Source organism: Schistocerca nitens, chromosome 2, assembly GCF_023898315.1.
Source record: "Schistocerca nitens isolate TAMUIC-IGC-003100 chromosome 2, iqSchNite1.1, whole genome shotgun sequence".
Classification (NCBI taxonomy): domain Eukaryota; kingdom Metazoa; phylum Arthropoda; class Insecta; order Orthoptera; family Acrididae; genus Schistocerca; species Schistocerca nitens.
The window spans coordinates 1,190,590,583-1,190,607,501 of NC_064615.1; the positions used below are offsets into that span (position 1 = coordinate 1,190,590,583).

General features: G+C 38.4%; 1 protein-coding gene across 1 annotated transcript in view; it reads right to left on the minus strand.

Annotated features, from left to right (window-relative positions):
• The window catches only part of LOC126237533 (zinc finger protein 879-like), a 388,958-nt gene that overhangs the window by 190,273 nt on the left and 181,766 nt on the right, over positions 1 to 16,919 (minus strand). The window contains exon 5 of the mRNA XM_049947716.1: positions 16,438 to 16,635. Coding sequence (XP_049803673.1) covers positions 16,438 to 16,635 — 198 coding nt within the window. The remainder of the gene's footprint in view (positions 1 to 16,437; positions 16,636 to 16,919) is intronic.

Genomic DNA, 16,919 nt, shown 5'->3' on the forward strand with positions numbered 1-16,919 from the left:
CCAACCTGCAATGTCGCTTATGCTCTTTGATCCTGATGTTAATGGATCGTCCAGTCATTCCGACAAACTTTTCCGCATGTGCATGGTATACGGTATATTCCCGACATTGCAAGTGGGGTCTCTTTTCTCCTTCGCCGATCTAAGACACTCTTTGATCTTCCTTGTCGGTTTGAAAATCGTCTTTACGCCATGTTTGCGCAATATACGGCCGATTCTGTCCGTCACTCTGGGAATGTATGGCAGAAAGGCCGTATCCGACATTTCTTCTTCTGGTTCCTTACTTCGCCGAGTGTTTGGCTCTGTTACACTTCTAATGTAATTTGTGGAGTACCCATTTTCCTCAGAACAGTTTCCAGGTGTTGCATTTCTCGTTTGAGGTGTTGCGGCTCACATATTCGTCCTGCTCTCTTTACTTATTTAACAGCAATTTCTTTGGATTAGGTTGAGACTGTCATCTTTGAACTTGAAGTTCTTTGACTTGTTTTGCTGTTGATCACTTGCGGTCCTTGTGTCAATGTGCCATCATGCTTTTATATTGTTACAGGTCTCGTATCCATATTATCTTGGCAATTATAGTTTTGTGTGAGAACTCGTTTTAAGGCACATACGACATGTGATACATCTGTGATAATTTTTGTGAGTATTTTGATTTATTTTACACTTTTTCTGCTTTTGTTATATCATTTGGCATTGTCACATTGTTGACTGTTGTATGTTGTCCGGCTGCCATTGATGATGGTTCAGAACCAAAACTGGTAGCAAAATAAAATAACATTATTACAGACAGCACAGTGTTGGGCATTTTTTTAAATTTGTAGATGTTGTTGACCATTGCCTAAGTAAGATGTTATATTGAGAATTGAATGAAACAGGGTTGTATCCCACCCCGATGTTATTCAACATTACAATGAGCAGCCTGTGAAGGAAACCAAGAGATATTTGGAAAAGGAATTTAAAGATGAAGAAATAAAAATTAAGATGTTTGCAGATCTTTTGTCAGGGCTGGAAAAAACATTTGAATGGAATGGGTAGTTTCTTGAAAAAATAAGATGTGCATTAATAAAAGTAAAACAAAAGTAATGAAATATAGTTGGATTAAATTAGGTGACACTGAGGGAATTAGATTACGGAACAAGACACTTAAAATAGTACTGATTTTTACTATTTGGATAGCAAAATTACTGATGATGGCTGAAGTAGCTAGATATAAAATGCTGACTGGATATAGGAAGAAAACCATTTCTGGAAAAATAAGGGGAATTTGTTAGTGTCTAATATAAATTTACGTGTAAGGAAGACTTTTCTGAAAGTTCTTGTTTGGAGTTTGGCATTGTATGGAAGTGGAATGTGGGTGATACGTAAGTCAGACAAGAATGCTGAAAATGAGGTGGTCGGTTGATTGATTTGCGGTAGGGACCAAATAGTGAGGTCGTTGGTCCCATCAGATTAGGGAAGAATGGGGAACGAAGTTGGCCAAGCCCTTTTAAAGGAAGCATTCTGGCATTTGCCTGAAGTGATTTGGGGAAATCACGGAAAACCTAAATCGGGACTGTCAGACGTGTGTTCAAACTGTTGTCATGCTGAATGCGAGTCCAGTGTGCTACCACTGCGCCACCTCACTCAGTGAAAATGGGGTGAATAGATCAAATAACAAATGAGGAGGTACTTAACTGAATGGGAGAGAAAACAAATTTATGGTACAACCTGATTAAAAACAGGGATTGCTTGACAGGACACATCTTGAAGCATTAATGAATTGTCAAATTTGTAATGGAAGGAAGGTGTAAAACTACAAATGCAGAGATGAAGAAGCTTGCAAAGGATAGATTACCATGGAGAGCTACATTAAACCAATCTTTGGGCTGACAGCAGCAGCAGTGACAACAACATGCAACAAAGGGTCTCAGTCAACTATTTTTAAGAATATATAATGGGACATATTTGGTTTGTATTCTATAAGTCTCATTGCTAATCACAATATGATGTTCATTTATAAGTATCGTATCTTACTATCTTACAATAAAATCAGGCTACAGTTTCCAAACAAACTATACTTAAAAACTTATTGTATTAGAAAGTTACAGTAATAATAATAATGCAACAATGATGATGACAAAGACTTTGAAAAGTTAAACTACACAAAAAATAATCAGTACCAAAATAATATCCAATTATATTTAAATCAGCATAAGAATAAACACAAATTATAAAAACAAAACTTGACAGAAAAATCAAAGAAAGAACCAACTGTCAATTTGGAAGCTTTTCTTCAAAAACAAGTACAGAAAAAGTCACTTCTAAGATACCTCTTTATCCTGAAATGAATTAAATTATTAGCTTTCATGGATGGTTAAATTCATTCCAAGTCATTGTGCCCCTAAAGTTAAAAAAAATGTTCATAATGGCTGTATAAAACTTATAAAATACATTTCTTCTGCAAAAACAAATATTTATATTGCAACATCATCATCAATGAGATCTGTATATATCCAGCTAGATCACAATTCTTTTATTATCTCAGAAAATTTGCTTACAACTTCAGATACTACTCATTTACATATTCTATTGGAAATTCATTGGTGGAATACAAATAATAGAAATAACTCACTAAGAAGTTGAGGTGCTGTGTAGCCAGTATGCACATGATGTAGGTCGAAGGTTGAAAGAAGTAGAATGTAATACGACAGTGATGAGCTCGCTCCGGTCCAGGGAGTTAGGTGTGGCGTACAGTGAAGTGGAGGAGTATGCTGTGAGGGAGAGTTGGAATACAGGAACAGGGTGGCTATGAAGAGCAGGTTGTGAGTGTAGAATGAGTGAACCAGGGAGCATAGGGACATGACTGGAAATGAGTGTGGGGTATGTGCTACCACAGATTGAGGCCAGACAGATTGCAGAATGAAAGAACATTTTATACGGATAACACACATCTCTGTAGTTCAGAGAAGCTGGTATCCAGGAGCAGGGGAGGAGTGTGGGGCTGCCAATGGAGGCGAGGGTGTCGCTTTCAGTACCGCTATCCATCACAGTTCAGTGGTGGCTATTCATTTGAGTAGACACGCGTGACTTGCATGTTGGGCTTCCACAAGGGTACGACCTGTACGCAAAGTGCTGGGAGAACACGAGTCATCAGCAAACACCGACATATTTCGTAGGTAGACTGAGTGGGTGGCAGAATACCAATTTTGGAGGTTTTTGAAAGACTGGGAGTAGGATGTTCCTAATTTCTGAGCACAATGATAACTCTGGCAAGGGAAGTGTTAAGCTGGTGGGTAGTGAGGAATGTTCTTTTGCAACTGGTGAGAGGGTTGTGGGCATGCACGGGTATGGAATAGAAAATCTGTTTCTGGTCTAGGTTAGGAGGATAATGCTTGTTTGTGAAAGCCTTAGCCAGACCTTTATTATCCATGAAAATGGATTGTCTGTCACTCTAAAAGTGCCATTTATGGGTGGCCAGACTGAGTAATCAGAGAATTTTTAATTGGAAAGTGTCAGCAGCAATGAAAATGTTAGTAATGTCAAAGGTAAATGGGATTGATAGAAACACTGGTTTTTTACAGAGATCTCAGAGACATGGAGGCCAACACCCAGGAAGATAGAACATCGGTCTAAGGAGGACCAGGTGATAAGGATAGGGAAGAATGTATTGAGGTTATGGAGGAATGAGGACAGTGTATCTTGACCCATGATCCAGATCATAAAAGCTGTCATCAACGAATCTGAACTACACAAGGAGAACCGTCCACATGGCCCCTGCTGGGTGTTAATTTGTTTCTATATGTTCACATCATCATAGAAGAAGTCAATATTGGAAATGGTAATATTTGTCAAGGGCATTAGAAATGAGATTCTACATTTGGTGTTGGTAGTGTGGTGCCCCAAAATGTAAGACTGGTAAAATCAGTTTAAATCCCGTAGCAATCTGATAATTAAATCATTGCACATACACATTAGATACACATCAGTTATACAACAGAAACATTACGTTGAGGTGACAAAAGTCATGGGAGCCTCAAAATATCGTGTGTGACCTCATTTTGCCTGGCATAGTGCAGCAACTGGATGTGACATAGACTCAACAAGCCATTGGAAAACCCCCGTAGAAATATTGGGCCATGCTGCCTCTATAGCAATCCATAATTGAGAAAATGTTGCCGGTGAAGGATTTTGTGCACAACCTGACCTCTTCTTTATGTCCCATAAACGTTCAATGGGATTCATGTCGGATGATCTGGGTAGTCAAATCACTTGTCGGAATTATCCAGACTGTTCTTGAAACCAATCGCGAACAACTGTGGCCTGCTGACGTGGTGCATTGTCCTCCATAAAAATTCCACTATGGTTTGGGAACATGAAGTCCACGGATGGATGCAAATGGTCTACAAATAGATGAACATAAGTATTTCCAGTCAATGATCAATTCAATTGGATCAGAGGACCCAGTGGAGCTTGCACAGTGCCTTGCTAAAAACTTGGGTGTATGGCTTCACGGGGCATGCACAGACTCTAGCATCAGCCCTTACCAACTGAAACTGGGAATCAACTGACCAGGCCACAGTTTTCCAGTCATCTAGGATACAAATGATATGGACGTGAGCCTACAAAAGGCACTGAGGGCAATGTGCTATTAGCAAAGTCATTTGTGTCTGTCATCTACTGCCATAGCCCATTAACACTAAATTTTGCCACACTATCCAAATGGATAGGTTCATTGTACATCCCACATTAATTTCTGCTGTTATTTCACACAGAACTGCTAGTCTGTTAGCACTCACAACTCTACACAAATGCCAATGTTCTCGGTCATGAAGTGAAGGCCGTGGTCCACTGCTTTGTCTGATTTGAGACGTAAAGCCTGAAATTTCGTATTCTTGGCAGACTCTTGACACTGTGGATCTTGGAATATTCACTTCCCTAATGATTTCTGAACTGGAATGTCCAATGAGTCTGGCTCCAATGACCATTCCATGTTCAAAGTCTGTTAATTCCTGTCATGCAGCCAAACTCATGTTGGAAACCTTCCCACATGAATGACCGGAGTACAAATGACTGCTCCGGGAATGTACTACCCTTTTGTACCTTGTGTACAAGATACTACCACCACTTGTATACACGTACATCACTATCCAACAACTTCTGTCACCTCAGGACATTCTTTTCGTGATTTGTGGTGTTTAAGTCTCAGGAAAATTAGCACACAAACTGTAATAATAAAAAAATAATAATCATTTAAGTTCCAATTCATCAGAGTAACGGTAGATCATAACAAATTACCCAAAAATTAAATTACTTAATTGAAAAAATATCCTCTTTTTTTGAGTGACGAAATGAGGATAAAAAATAATAAATTATGAATTTCTACTACGCGAATTTCCACACATATTCATACAAGAAAAACTCAAATTACATCTTTGATGCTCAGCTTCTTAATACGGCATAGATTCACGTTTAAAGTTATTTCAAAAATATTCTCACACTTCTGAACTGAGACTGTTACACAACTTGCAACACAGAAAACCTTTAGTGCTACCTATTGAACAGTTGTTTGATATACAATACCAATATACTTCCTAACATAAAATAACTTTACATTACCTCCAGCTGGTCTTGGAACAATAATTGAAGAACAAATTAACTTTTACTCCAACAATTTCAAATATTAACTATCACTGATATTGTTTTTTCTTATAGTTATTATCTGTCACTTTCTTTTCACTACAAATATTTCACAGTAAAACTATTTATAGCGATAATTCAAATATACTTTCTCTAAAGTTGTTTGAATGAGCACAGTTCCATAAATTTTTGTTCTGGATGTAAATATCTGAACCATCAGCTGACCACATGCAGAATTCATTGTTTCACAATGCTAGTTTTTAACCTGGCATGTGTCACGTAATACGAACAATAGGAAACATTGTTGCAATACAACACTGTCTTGCATAACGTTCTGTAATTACAACAGATAAACAAAGATGATGTGACTTACCGAACGAAGGTGCTGGCAGGTCAATAGACACACAAACAAACGCAAACATACACACGAAATTCAAGCTTTCGCAACAAACTGTTGCTTCATCAGGAAAGAGGGAAGGAGAGGGAAAGACGAAAGGATGTGTTTTTTTTTTTTTTTTGTTTTGTTTTTTTTGGGGGGGGGGGGGGGGGGAGGGTAAGGGGTCATTCCAATCCCGGGAGCGGAAAGACCTGTCCTTTTTCCCCCCTAAGGTAAGTCTTTCCGCTCCCGGGATTGGAATGACTCCTTACCCTCTCCCTTAAAACCCACATCCTTTCGTCTTTCCCTCTCCTTCCCTCTTTCCTGATGAAGCAACCGTTGGTTGCGAAAGCTTGTATTTTGTGTGTATGTTTGTGTTTGTTTGTGTGTCTATCGACCTGCCAGCGCTTTCGTTTGGTAAGTCACATAATCTTTGTTTGCAATATATATTCTAGCTTTCGCAACCGACGGTTGCTTCGTCAGGAAAGAGGGAAGGAGAGGGAAAGACGGAAGGATGTGGGTTTTAAGGGAGAGGGTAACGAGTAATTCCAATCCCGGGAGCAGAAAGACTTACCTTACTACTCAATCTCCCACTTCCAGCTCCACTCCCCCCATAAAAACCCTAAGGTAAGTCTTTCCGCTCCCGGGATTGGAATGACTCCTTACCTTCTCCCTTAAAACCCACATCCTTTCATCTTTCCCTCTCCTTCCCTCTTTCCCAATGAGGCAACAGTTTGTTGCGAAAGCTTGAATTTCATGTGTATGTTTGTGTTTGTTTGTGTGTCTATCGACCTTTCGTTCGGTAAGTCACATCATCTGTGTTTTTAGATATATTTTTCCCATGTGGAACACACACACACACACACACATATTGTGAACTTTATACAGGGTGGCGCAGTTCCCTCTGAACGAATGCATTATCTGGACTTCTGAAATAGAGTAAACGGTAATAACAATGGACAGTTTTATGCACTAATCGATTGATAGCATTCTTCTGTCAGCGTTTCAGATTATTTCATCAGTAAAGTTAGACATTTCTCTCTGCAGTCTGCAAAATGAATTTCTCAATAGAGTGAAGAATTGAGATTGTGAAAGGATATGTGAAAAAAGGTTCAACTAAGTACACTCAAAAAATTTACAGGGTGAAGTATCCGGGTAGAGAACTACTCAAAGAGAGCAATACAGACTCGGCATAAAAATTGACAAACCTACGGATCTGTGCAAAACGTAAAACTACAAAGAATTCCTTCAGTTTGCACACTGTAAGTTACTTCACACGTTCACTGAAGAATTGTTCAGAGCCCAAAGAAGTCTACACGTAAATTGGCCCAACAGGTCCATGTAAGTAGGGGGGACCACTAACGGATATTGAAAAGTCTTAATTAGTTGCCATTTCATGTGGCCGCTGGGCAGCAATGATAGGAGAATGACAGTCAGAAACGTGCAGATTACTGCTCGTGGCTTTGGAATAACATCAACGGTGGTTTGTTAAACCCTTTCCATTACATCATTAGTGACGAAGCGCGATTTCATCTTTCCAGTCATGTGAATTCGTAGAACACGAGACACCTGTCAATTGAGGACACTAACATTGTGTGCCAGCAACCACCAGATGATGAAAAAGTGTCTGGTGTGGTGTAACAGGAACATGCATCTTTGGACTGACATTTTTTTACACTATCCTCAACACGGTAGCAAACACGGAAATTTCTGATATGTTTTGCGCTAAAGTCACTGAATATGAAAGCCAATTCTGCTTCTTCCAGTAAGATGCGTATCATGCCACTCATCTAAGGTGTCCCCGGAACAAGTCCACGACGTCTTCACTGAGGAACAAACTGCCAGCGAACATTTACGGCCACCACTTTCGCTAGGTCTAATGACGTGATTATTTGCCTATGGGAACAGTTGAGGAGCAAGTTCTATGAAACAAATCGACACAAAATACAGGAACTTATAGACAACATCAGCCATGAAGCTGCTGCCACTGACATCCTAACTTTATGCTAGGTGTATCTGAAAATGCTTAGATGTGCATGGTTGTGTACTGATGTTGCAGAGGGTCACTTTCAACATATCTATAAATGTATTTTCCACTGTATTTTACATTGTAAATAAATGCTAAATCCATTTCAGCTCTTCATTTCTGTAATTTCACTGCATTTCCTTTACACTTACACGGGGTACTTTTACATGGGTTACTTTTATCTGTGGCACCCTGCATAACTTGTCCCCATTGTTATTCATATTCTTTACACTTACTAAATGATGACATCTTCTTTTATTCTGACAGCATACCTCAATTTTTAATTTAAAGCTTGCTATTCCAATTTGATGATACATGTTTTGTAAATACAGATCCCACATGTCACGCATCCACAGATTCCTGTACTCACTGCCACCAGCAATGGCAGCGTCAGTGTCTGTACAACCTGTGTGCCGTGCAGTGTGATGCCGGGGCAACCCTGACGGTTTATCTGAGCTCATTGTGTTCACTCAACAGTGTGGCCATATTCTTCATACCACCAATCAATTTTCTTGCTAGTAGATATTGAGAGTCATTCTTCTGCTACCAATTTTAATTTGATGGTCACTTCCTTAACTGATATCAAGTTGACAGATTCTTACCCAGATTTCCTATAGTACACTACATTATTTTTATGAATTTGGTTTGATTGAATCTTCTGCTGTTTTTATTTGGAGATTTGTTCTTTACTATAGGGGTTAATTTTACTTTGACCTTTATAACAGACTAGTCAAACCCTGTGCCCATTGCTCTTAGGACTTATTGTTATACATTTCATGATGGTGAAATTTATTAATACAGACATGGTCCAGCTGCCAGTCACTTTTTCTGAAGTTGGGATATTTCCAGTTTTTTAATTTATGAGGTTCTCTTTAAAGCACGTTGGTTTTGAGATAAGTTTGTGGTTTCTGCAACTCTTAATCAAACTTTGTCTATTTTTGTTTGTGCTCTTATGAGCTAGCCATTTTGCAAAGATATCTCTGTATCTCCTTTCTTGCCATGTTGTGTATTGAAATCACCTAAAAAAATTTAATGCTTGATATAGTAATATTGATCAAGTTTTTGTCCATGAGATCCCAGAATTTTTGTTTCTTCCCTGTGTTTCAGTGAGTTATTTTTGTAATTGGTGTGAGTGTGTACACTGATGTTTGTGTATGTCCTATTCACAAATTTCAAAGTTAATATTGTAACTGTGGGCAACTGAAACTTAAAATTACACAACTGTATCAATAATTATGAGATTTATTAGAAATATATTCACAAATTGTGGGCAATTTATAATGACTCATTTCATGTTAATCCTTTATAAAGTGATCCACAGACACCATCCAAGGTAAGAATTGTGCGTTTGTTCACAATTTCAGTAAAGATATTTAATTTTCCAGACAGTTATCATGATGCAATGTGAAAAATGGGATGCATTCAGATTTTGTTTAGGTTTAATTATTATTATTATTTCTTTACTTTCTCAGACGTTAAGTCTGGTTAAAAATGGAAAGTGACGCGGACCTTGATCAAGAGTCACTTCCTTTTAACTGTATGGTGTATGTTATATTGCATTTAGGAACTTTCGGGTAATTGAACATGTATCAATAATTACAGATTTCTGTAGTTGTATGTATAAGTTTGGATGTAGCTGTATTGCATTGATGTACTGGTGGGATATTGTGTGGTATGACTCCTGTAGTTGATAGTATAATTGGTATAATGTCAACTTTATCCTGATGCCACATGTCCTTGACTTCCTCAGCCAGTTGGATGTATTTTTCAATTTTTTCTCCTGTTTTCTTTTGTATATTTGTTGTATTGGGTATGGATATTTCGATTAGTTGTGTTAATTTCTTCTTTTTATTGGTGAGTATGATGTCAGGTTTGTTATGTGGTGTTGTTTTATCTGTTATAATGGTTCTGTTCCAGTATAATTTGTATTCATCATTCTCCAGTACATTTTGTGGTGCATACTTGTATGTGGGAACGTGTTGTTTTATTAGTTTATGTTGTAAGGCAAGCTGTTGATGTATTATTTTTGCTACATTGTCATGTCTTCTGGGGTATTCTGTATTTGCTAGTATTGTACATCCGCTTGTGATGTGATCTACTGTTTCTATTTGTTGTTTGCAAAGTCTGCATTTATCTGTTGTGGTATTGGGATCTTTAATAATATGCTTGCTGTAATATCTGGTGTTTATTGTTTGATCCTGTATTGCAATCATGAATCCTTCCGTCTCACTGTATATATTGCCTTTTCTTAGCCATGTGTTGGATGCATCTTGATCGATGTGTGGCTGTGTTAGATGATACGGGTGCTTGCCATGTAGTGCCTTCCCCTTCCAATTTACTTTCTTCATATCTGTTGATGTTATGTGGTCTAAAGGGTTGTAGAAGTGGTTATGAAATTGCAAAGGTGTAGCCGATGTATTTATATGAGTGATTGCTTTGTGTATTTTGCTAGTTTCTGCGCCTTCTAGAAAGAATTTTCTTAAATTGTCTACCTGTCCATAATGTAGGTTTTTTATGTCAATGAATCCCCTTCCTCCTTCCTTTCTGCTTAATGTGAATCTTTCTGTTGCTGAATGTATGTGATGTATTCTATATTTGTGGCATTGTGAACGAGTAAGTGTATTTAGTGCTTCTAGGTCTGTGTTACTCCATTTCACTACTCCAAATGAGTAGGTCAATATTGGTATAGCATAAGTATTTATAGCTTTTGTCTTGTTTCTTGCTGTCAATTCTGTTTTCAGTATTTTTGTTAGTCTTTGTCTATATTTTTCTTTTAGTTCTTCTTTAATATTTGTATTATCTATTCCTATTTTTTGTCTGTATCCTAGGTATTTATAGGCATCTGTTTTTTCCATCGCTTCTATGGAGTCACTGTGGTTATTCAATATGTAATCTTGTTTAGTGTGTTTTCCTTTGACTATGGTATTTTTCTTACATTTGTCTGTTCCAAAAGCCATATTTATATCATTGCTGAATACTTCTGTTATCTTTAGTAATTGGTTGAGTTGTTGATTGGTTGCTGCCAGTAGTTTTAGATCATCCATGTATAGCAAATGTGTGATTTTGTGTGGGTATGTTCCAGTAATATTATATCCATAATTTGTATTATTTAGCATGTTGGATAGTGGGTTCAGAGCAAGACAAAACCAGAAAGGACTTAATGAGTCTCCTTGGTATATTCCACGCTTAATCTGTATTGGCTGTGATGTGATATTATCTGAATTTGTTTGGATATTAAGTGTGGTTTTCCAGTTTTTCATTACTATGTTTAGAAACTGTATCAATTTAGGATCTACTTTGTATATTTCCAATATCTGTAGTAACCATGAGTGGGGTACACTATCAAAAGCTTTTTGGTAATCAATGTATGCGCAGTGTAGCGACCTTTGTTTAGTTTTAGCTTGATATGTCACCTCTGCATCTATTATCAGTTGCTCTTTACATCCTCGTGCTCCTTTGCAGCAGCCTTTTTGTTCTTCATTTATAATTTTGTTCTGTGTTGTATGTGTCATTAGTTTCTGTGTAATGACTGAAGTTAATATTTTGTAGATTGTTGGTGGCATGTTATGGGGCGATATTTAGCTGGGTTTGCTGTATCTGCTTGATCTTTAGGTTTCAGATAAGTTATTCCATGTGTAAGTGTATCAGGGAATATGTATGGGTCTGCAATATAACTGTTAAATAATTTAGTTAGATGTGAATGTGTTGAGGTGAAATTTGCTATTTTATCATTTCCAGGGGCTTTCCAATTTTGCGTAGAATTAATTGCTCGGGTGACTTCATGTTGCAAAATTATCACTTCAGGCATTTGTGGTATCATCTTGTATGAGTCTGTTTCTGCTTGTATCCACCGTGCATGCGTGTTATGTTGTACCAGGTTTGACCATATGGTGCTCCAGAAGTGTTCCATGTCTGTTATGTTTGGTGGATTGTCTATTTTTATGTGTGTGTTATCTATTGTTTGGTAAAATTTCTTTTGGTTTGTGTTGAATGTTTGGTTTTGTTTTGTAGTAGCCACCAGAAAGATCGCGGGAGGCGCACATTGGCACGGCGCGTCACGGACAGTAGTTGCCGCAAGTAGAGTCCCGTCCACCAGAGGGCACGCGAGAATTCGGACGCGACCTCTGCCGGCATAACAACAAGAACCACAACAACAACTCCGGCAGCACGGGCCGTGCCCAGTCAGTCAACATCGGGCATGCCTAGGACACAGTCCCGGTCCACGCTAAGTGAAGTGCGACGTAACGTGAATAGTGTTACTTCATGTTTCCTTCTATTTTCACTTTTTTTGTATCTTCTAAGTCGTTTGGCCAATGCTAGTAATTTCTGCTTCTTTTCATCTAATTGCTCTATTGCTTCTTGTTGTGAGATTTTACCTAACCTTTTTCGTTTTTTGTCTGATATTTCATTTCTTATAAATTGTGTTAGCTGTCCGATGTCTTTTCTCAGTTTTTCTATTCTGATCTGTAGCCTGTGTTGCCATGCTGGTTTTGTGGGTTTCTTCTGTGTGTTGGTTGGTTCTGATCTCTGCCTAGTGTGTATATTTAGTGTAGTGAGTGCTCCTACATAAACCAGTAGTTGTAACTCTTCCATAGTTGTGTATTCATTTATTTTGTTGTGTATGATTGTGTTGATAGTTTTTATTGTTGTTTCGACTTGTGGGTTATTTGGTGGTCTATGCAAGAATGGTCTAATGTCTGTATTTGTGTCTTTGTATTGTATATATGTCAACTGAAATTTTTCTTCTACATCTAACATGTGTGTCACTTCATGTTCTATTTGTGCTTGTGCTGGTGGCTGTCTTAAGATTTCATTTTCCTCTGATTGTTTAATTGATGCGTGTTGTTCTTTGTTTGTTTGCTCTGGGATGTTTGAGTCCATTACTGTATTTTCTTCTTCTTCTAATTGCACATTATTTTGTTCCAGTATTTGTTGTACTTGTTGTTTGATGTTTTCTAATTCTGACTGGGGTATCCTGTTATTTTTTATTATTACACGGATCTGATCAGCTAGTCGTTGTTCTGTTAAAAATTTTAATTCCGGGTATCTGGTAATAAATGTTGTGTATACTTGTGATCTGTATCCAGTTGTGTTGGTTCCTAGGTTTGTTGTTTGGTAATAACAGAACATGAGGTGTCGATTAACTTCATCTGACCATCTCATCCTCTGTCTTTGTTTTCCTTCTAGGGTGGTTGCAGGAAGCATATCCTGCAAAACACCTCTATTTGGATTTAAATCATTTTCCAGTTGGCTAGCAGTGTCATTACCATTGTGGGCGGGCATAGGGTTCAAGCGTCATCCCCGACCATGACGGCGCTTGTCCGAGGCTTCTTTAGTTCTGTCCTGAACCAAGTAATCACACTAAAAGGGGGGTTAGCCCTATTAGTGGTTTGTTCTTTTCGTCGCCTTTTACGACTGGCAGAACATACCAGAGGCCTATTCTTTTCCCGGGCCTCCACGGGGATTATTATTATTATTATTATTATTATTATGTGTGTGAATGACAGCCTACCAAAACCAAATGCTGTCTTTTCTGCAATCTATGGTCACAGTAAGAATCATAAAAGAAGATTGTATACATGGAAGGAGCCTGGAGATACTGACAGGTTTCAGATAGATTATATAATGGTAAGACACAGATTTAGGAACCAGGTTTTAAATTGTAAGACATTTCCAGGGGCAGATGTGGACTCTGACCAAAATCTATTGGTTATGAACTGGAAATTAAAACTGAAGAAACTGCAAAAAGTTGGGAATTTAAAGAGATGGGACCTGGATAAACTGACTAAACCAGAGTTTGTACCAAGTTTCAGTGAGAGCATAAGGGAACAATTGACAAGGAGGGGGGAAAGAAATACAGTAGAAGAAGAATGGGTAGCTTTGAGGGATGAAGTAGTGAAGGCAGCAGAGGATCAAGTAGGTAAAAAGACGAGGGCTATTAGAAATCCTTGGGTGACAGAAGAAATATTGAATTTAATTGATGAAAGAAGGAACTATAAAAATGCACTAAATGAAGCAGGGAAAAAGGAATACAAAGTCTCAAAAATGAGATTGACAGGAAGTACAAAATGGCTAAGCAGGGATGGCTAGAGGACAAATGTAAGGATGTAGAGGCATATATCACTAGGCGTAAGATAGATATTGCCTACAGAAAAATTAAAGAGACCTTTGGAGGAAAGAGAACCACTTGCATGAATATTAAGAGCTCAGATGGAAACCCAGTTCTAAGCAAAGAAGGGACAGCAGAAAGGTGGAAGGAGTATATAGAGGGTCAATATAAGGGTGATGTACTTGAGGACAATATTATTGAAATGGAAGAGGATGAAGATGAAGATGAAATGGGAGATATGATACTGCGTGAAGAGTTTGACAGAGCACTGAAAGATCTGAGTCGAAACAAGGCCCCGAGAGTAGACAACATTCCATGAGAACGACTGACAGCCTTGGGAGAGCCAGTCCTGACAAAACTCTACCATCTTATGAGCAAGATGTATGAGACGGGCGAAGTACCCTCGGACTCCGAAGAAGACTATAATAATTCCAATCCCAAAGAAAGCAGGTGTTGACACATGTGAAAATTACCGAAATATCAATTTAATAAGTCACAGCTGCAAAATACTAATGCGAATTCTTTACAGACGAATGGAAAAACTGATAGAAGCCGACCTCGGGGAAGATTAGTTTGAATTTCGTAGAAATATTGGAACACGTGAGGCAATACTGACCCTACGACTTATCTTAGAAGCTAGATTAAGAAAATGAAAACCTACATTTATAGCATTTGTAGACTTAGAGAAAGTTTTTGACAATGTTGACTGGAATACTCGCTTTCAAATTCTGAAGGTGGCAGGGGTAAAATACAGGGAGCGAAAGGCTATTTACAAATTGTACAGAAACCAGACGGCACTAATAAGAGCCGAGGGGCACAAAAGGGAAGCAGTGGTTGGGAAGGGAGTGAGACAGGGTTGTAGCCTCTCCCCAATGTTATTCAATCTGTATATTGAGCAAGCAGTAAAGGAAACAAAAGAAAAGTTCGGAGTAGGTATTAAAATCCATGGAGAAGAAATAAAAACTTTGAGGTTCCCCGATGACATTATAATTCTATCAGAGATAGCAAAGGACTTGGAAGAGCAATCGAACGGAATGGACAGTGTCTTGAAAGGAGGGTATAAGATGAACATCAACAAAAGCAAAACGAGGATAATGGAATGTAGTCGAATTAAATCGGGTGACGCTGAGGGAATTAGATTAGGAAATGGGACACTTAAAGTAGTAAAGGAGTTTTGCTATTTGGGGAGCAAAGTAACTGATGATGGTCGCAGTAGAGAGGATATAAAATGTAAACTAGCAATGGCAAGGAAAGCATTTCTGAAGAAGAAAAATTTGTTAACATTGAGTATAGATTTAAGTGTCAGGAAGTCGTTTCTGAAAGTATTTGCATGGAGTGTAACTATGTATGGAAGTGAAACATGGAGGATAAATAGTTTGGACAAGAAGAGAATAGAAGCTTTTGAAATGTGGTGCTAGAGAAGAATGCTGAAGATTAGATGGGTAGATCACATAACTAATGGGGAGGTATTGAATACGATTAGGGAGAAGACAAATTTGTGGCACAACTTGACTAGATGAAGGGACTGGTTGGTAGGACATATTCTGAGGCATCAAGGATCACCAATTTAGTATTGGAGGGCTGTGTGGGGGGTAAAAATCGTAGAGGGAGACCAAGAGATGAATACACTAAGCAGATTCAGAAGGATGTAGGCTGCAGTAGGTACTGGGAGATGAAGAAGCTTGCACAGGATAGAGTAGCATGGAGAGCTGCATCAAACCAGTCTCAGGACTGAAGACCACAACAACAACAATGGTCACAGTTGGTGGAATTCTTTATCAAATGATTTTCCACGGTTGACTTTCTAATTGGTCACCGTGAGATCAGGCTAAATCCTGAAATTACAATTCTGAATGGTATTCTGAAAGGCGATACTGAGAGAGGAACAATGATGCTACCAAACTGCGAAGAACACTAGAAACTGAAATACATCCTCCAGCCTCGAAACCTAATACCACTGGGATGAAAATAAACAAGAGTTGGTCAAGGGAGGCTTCTACGAGAGAAGATAGGAGTCTTACACAGGAAAGTGGAAGCAATGCTGGACTCAGCTCAGGGCGATGCAGTTGTCATACATGTACTCCTGACACTGGAATTCCCTGGGTATTTTACTAAAATACACTTGCGTAGATGACACATTCTCTGCATTTTGGTTTTGTATATGATAATATTTTTTTACTAAAATATCATAAATAAAATTAATACACATACAAATAAAAATGTGGTGAGGGTATAACGCGAGCAACTGCCCTTCGATGTAAATAGTAAACGTGTTATTGACACACAGTTAAACAATATACTTCAGTTACTTACTCTTTGTGGCAGATGTCACATGGGAATTTAGGCTTCACCTGGTCTGGCAAATGACACTTGCTGTGCAGGTACAGTGAGCTGAACTGCTTGAAAGCTTTGCCACATTGTGGACACACGTGTGGTCTCGCATCAGTGTGTACTGTGCTGTGGGACTGCAGCACCGTCTTCTGAGAGAAACACTTGCCACATTCTTCACACCTGAAAAATATTGCAAAAATTTTGTCTGCAGCTTTTAAACAAAAACCACTATCAAGCATATTGACAGAAAATCTGAGACCTCGTATTATACGTATGCCGGTATAGATCGTCATTCACCTAATAATAGAGGAGCTGCCAAGTGACAGACGGGTACAATAAACCGGTTAGTTTGCAGACAGAGTCCTGTGCCAGTACGGAAGTCATGTATGACAGAACACAAAGAGTAGGGTTAAACAGTGCATCAATTATAAGATCATCAGAGATGGAGCGCAAGCTCGGATCAA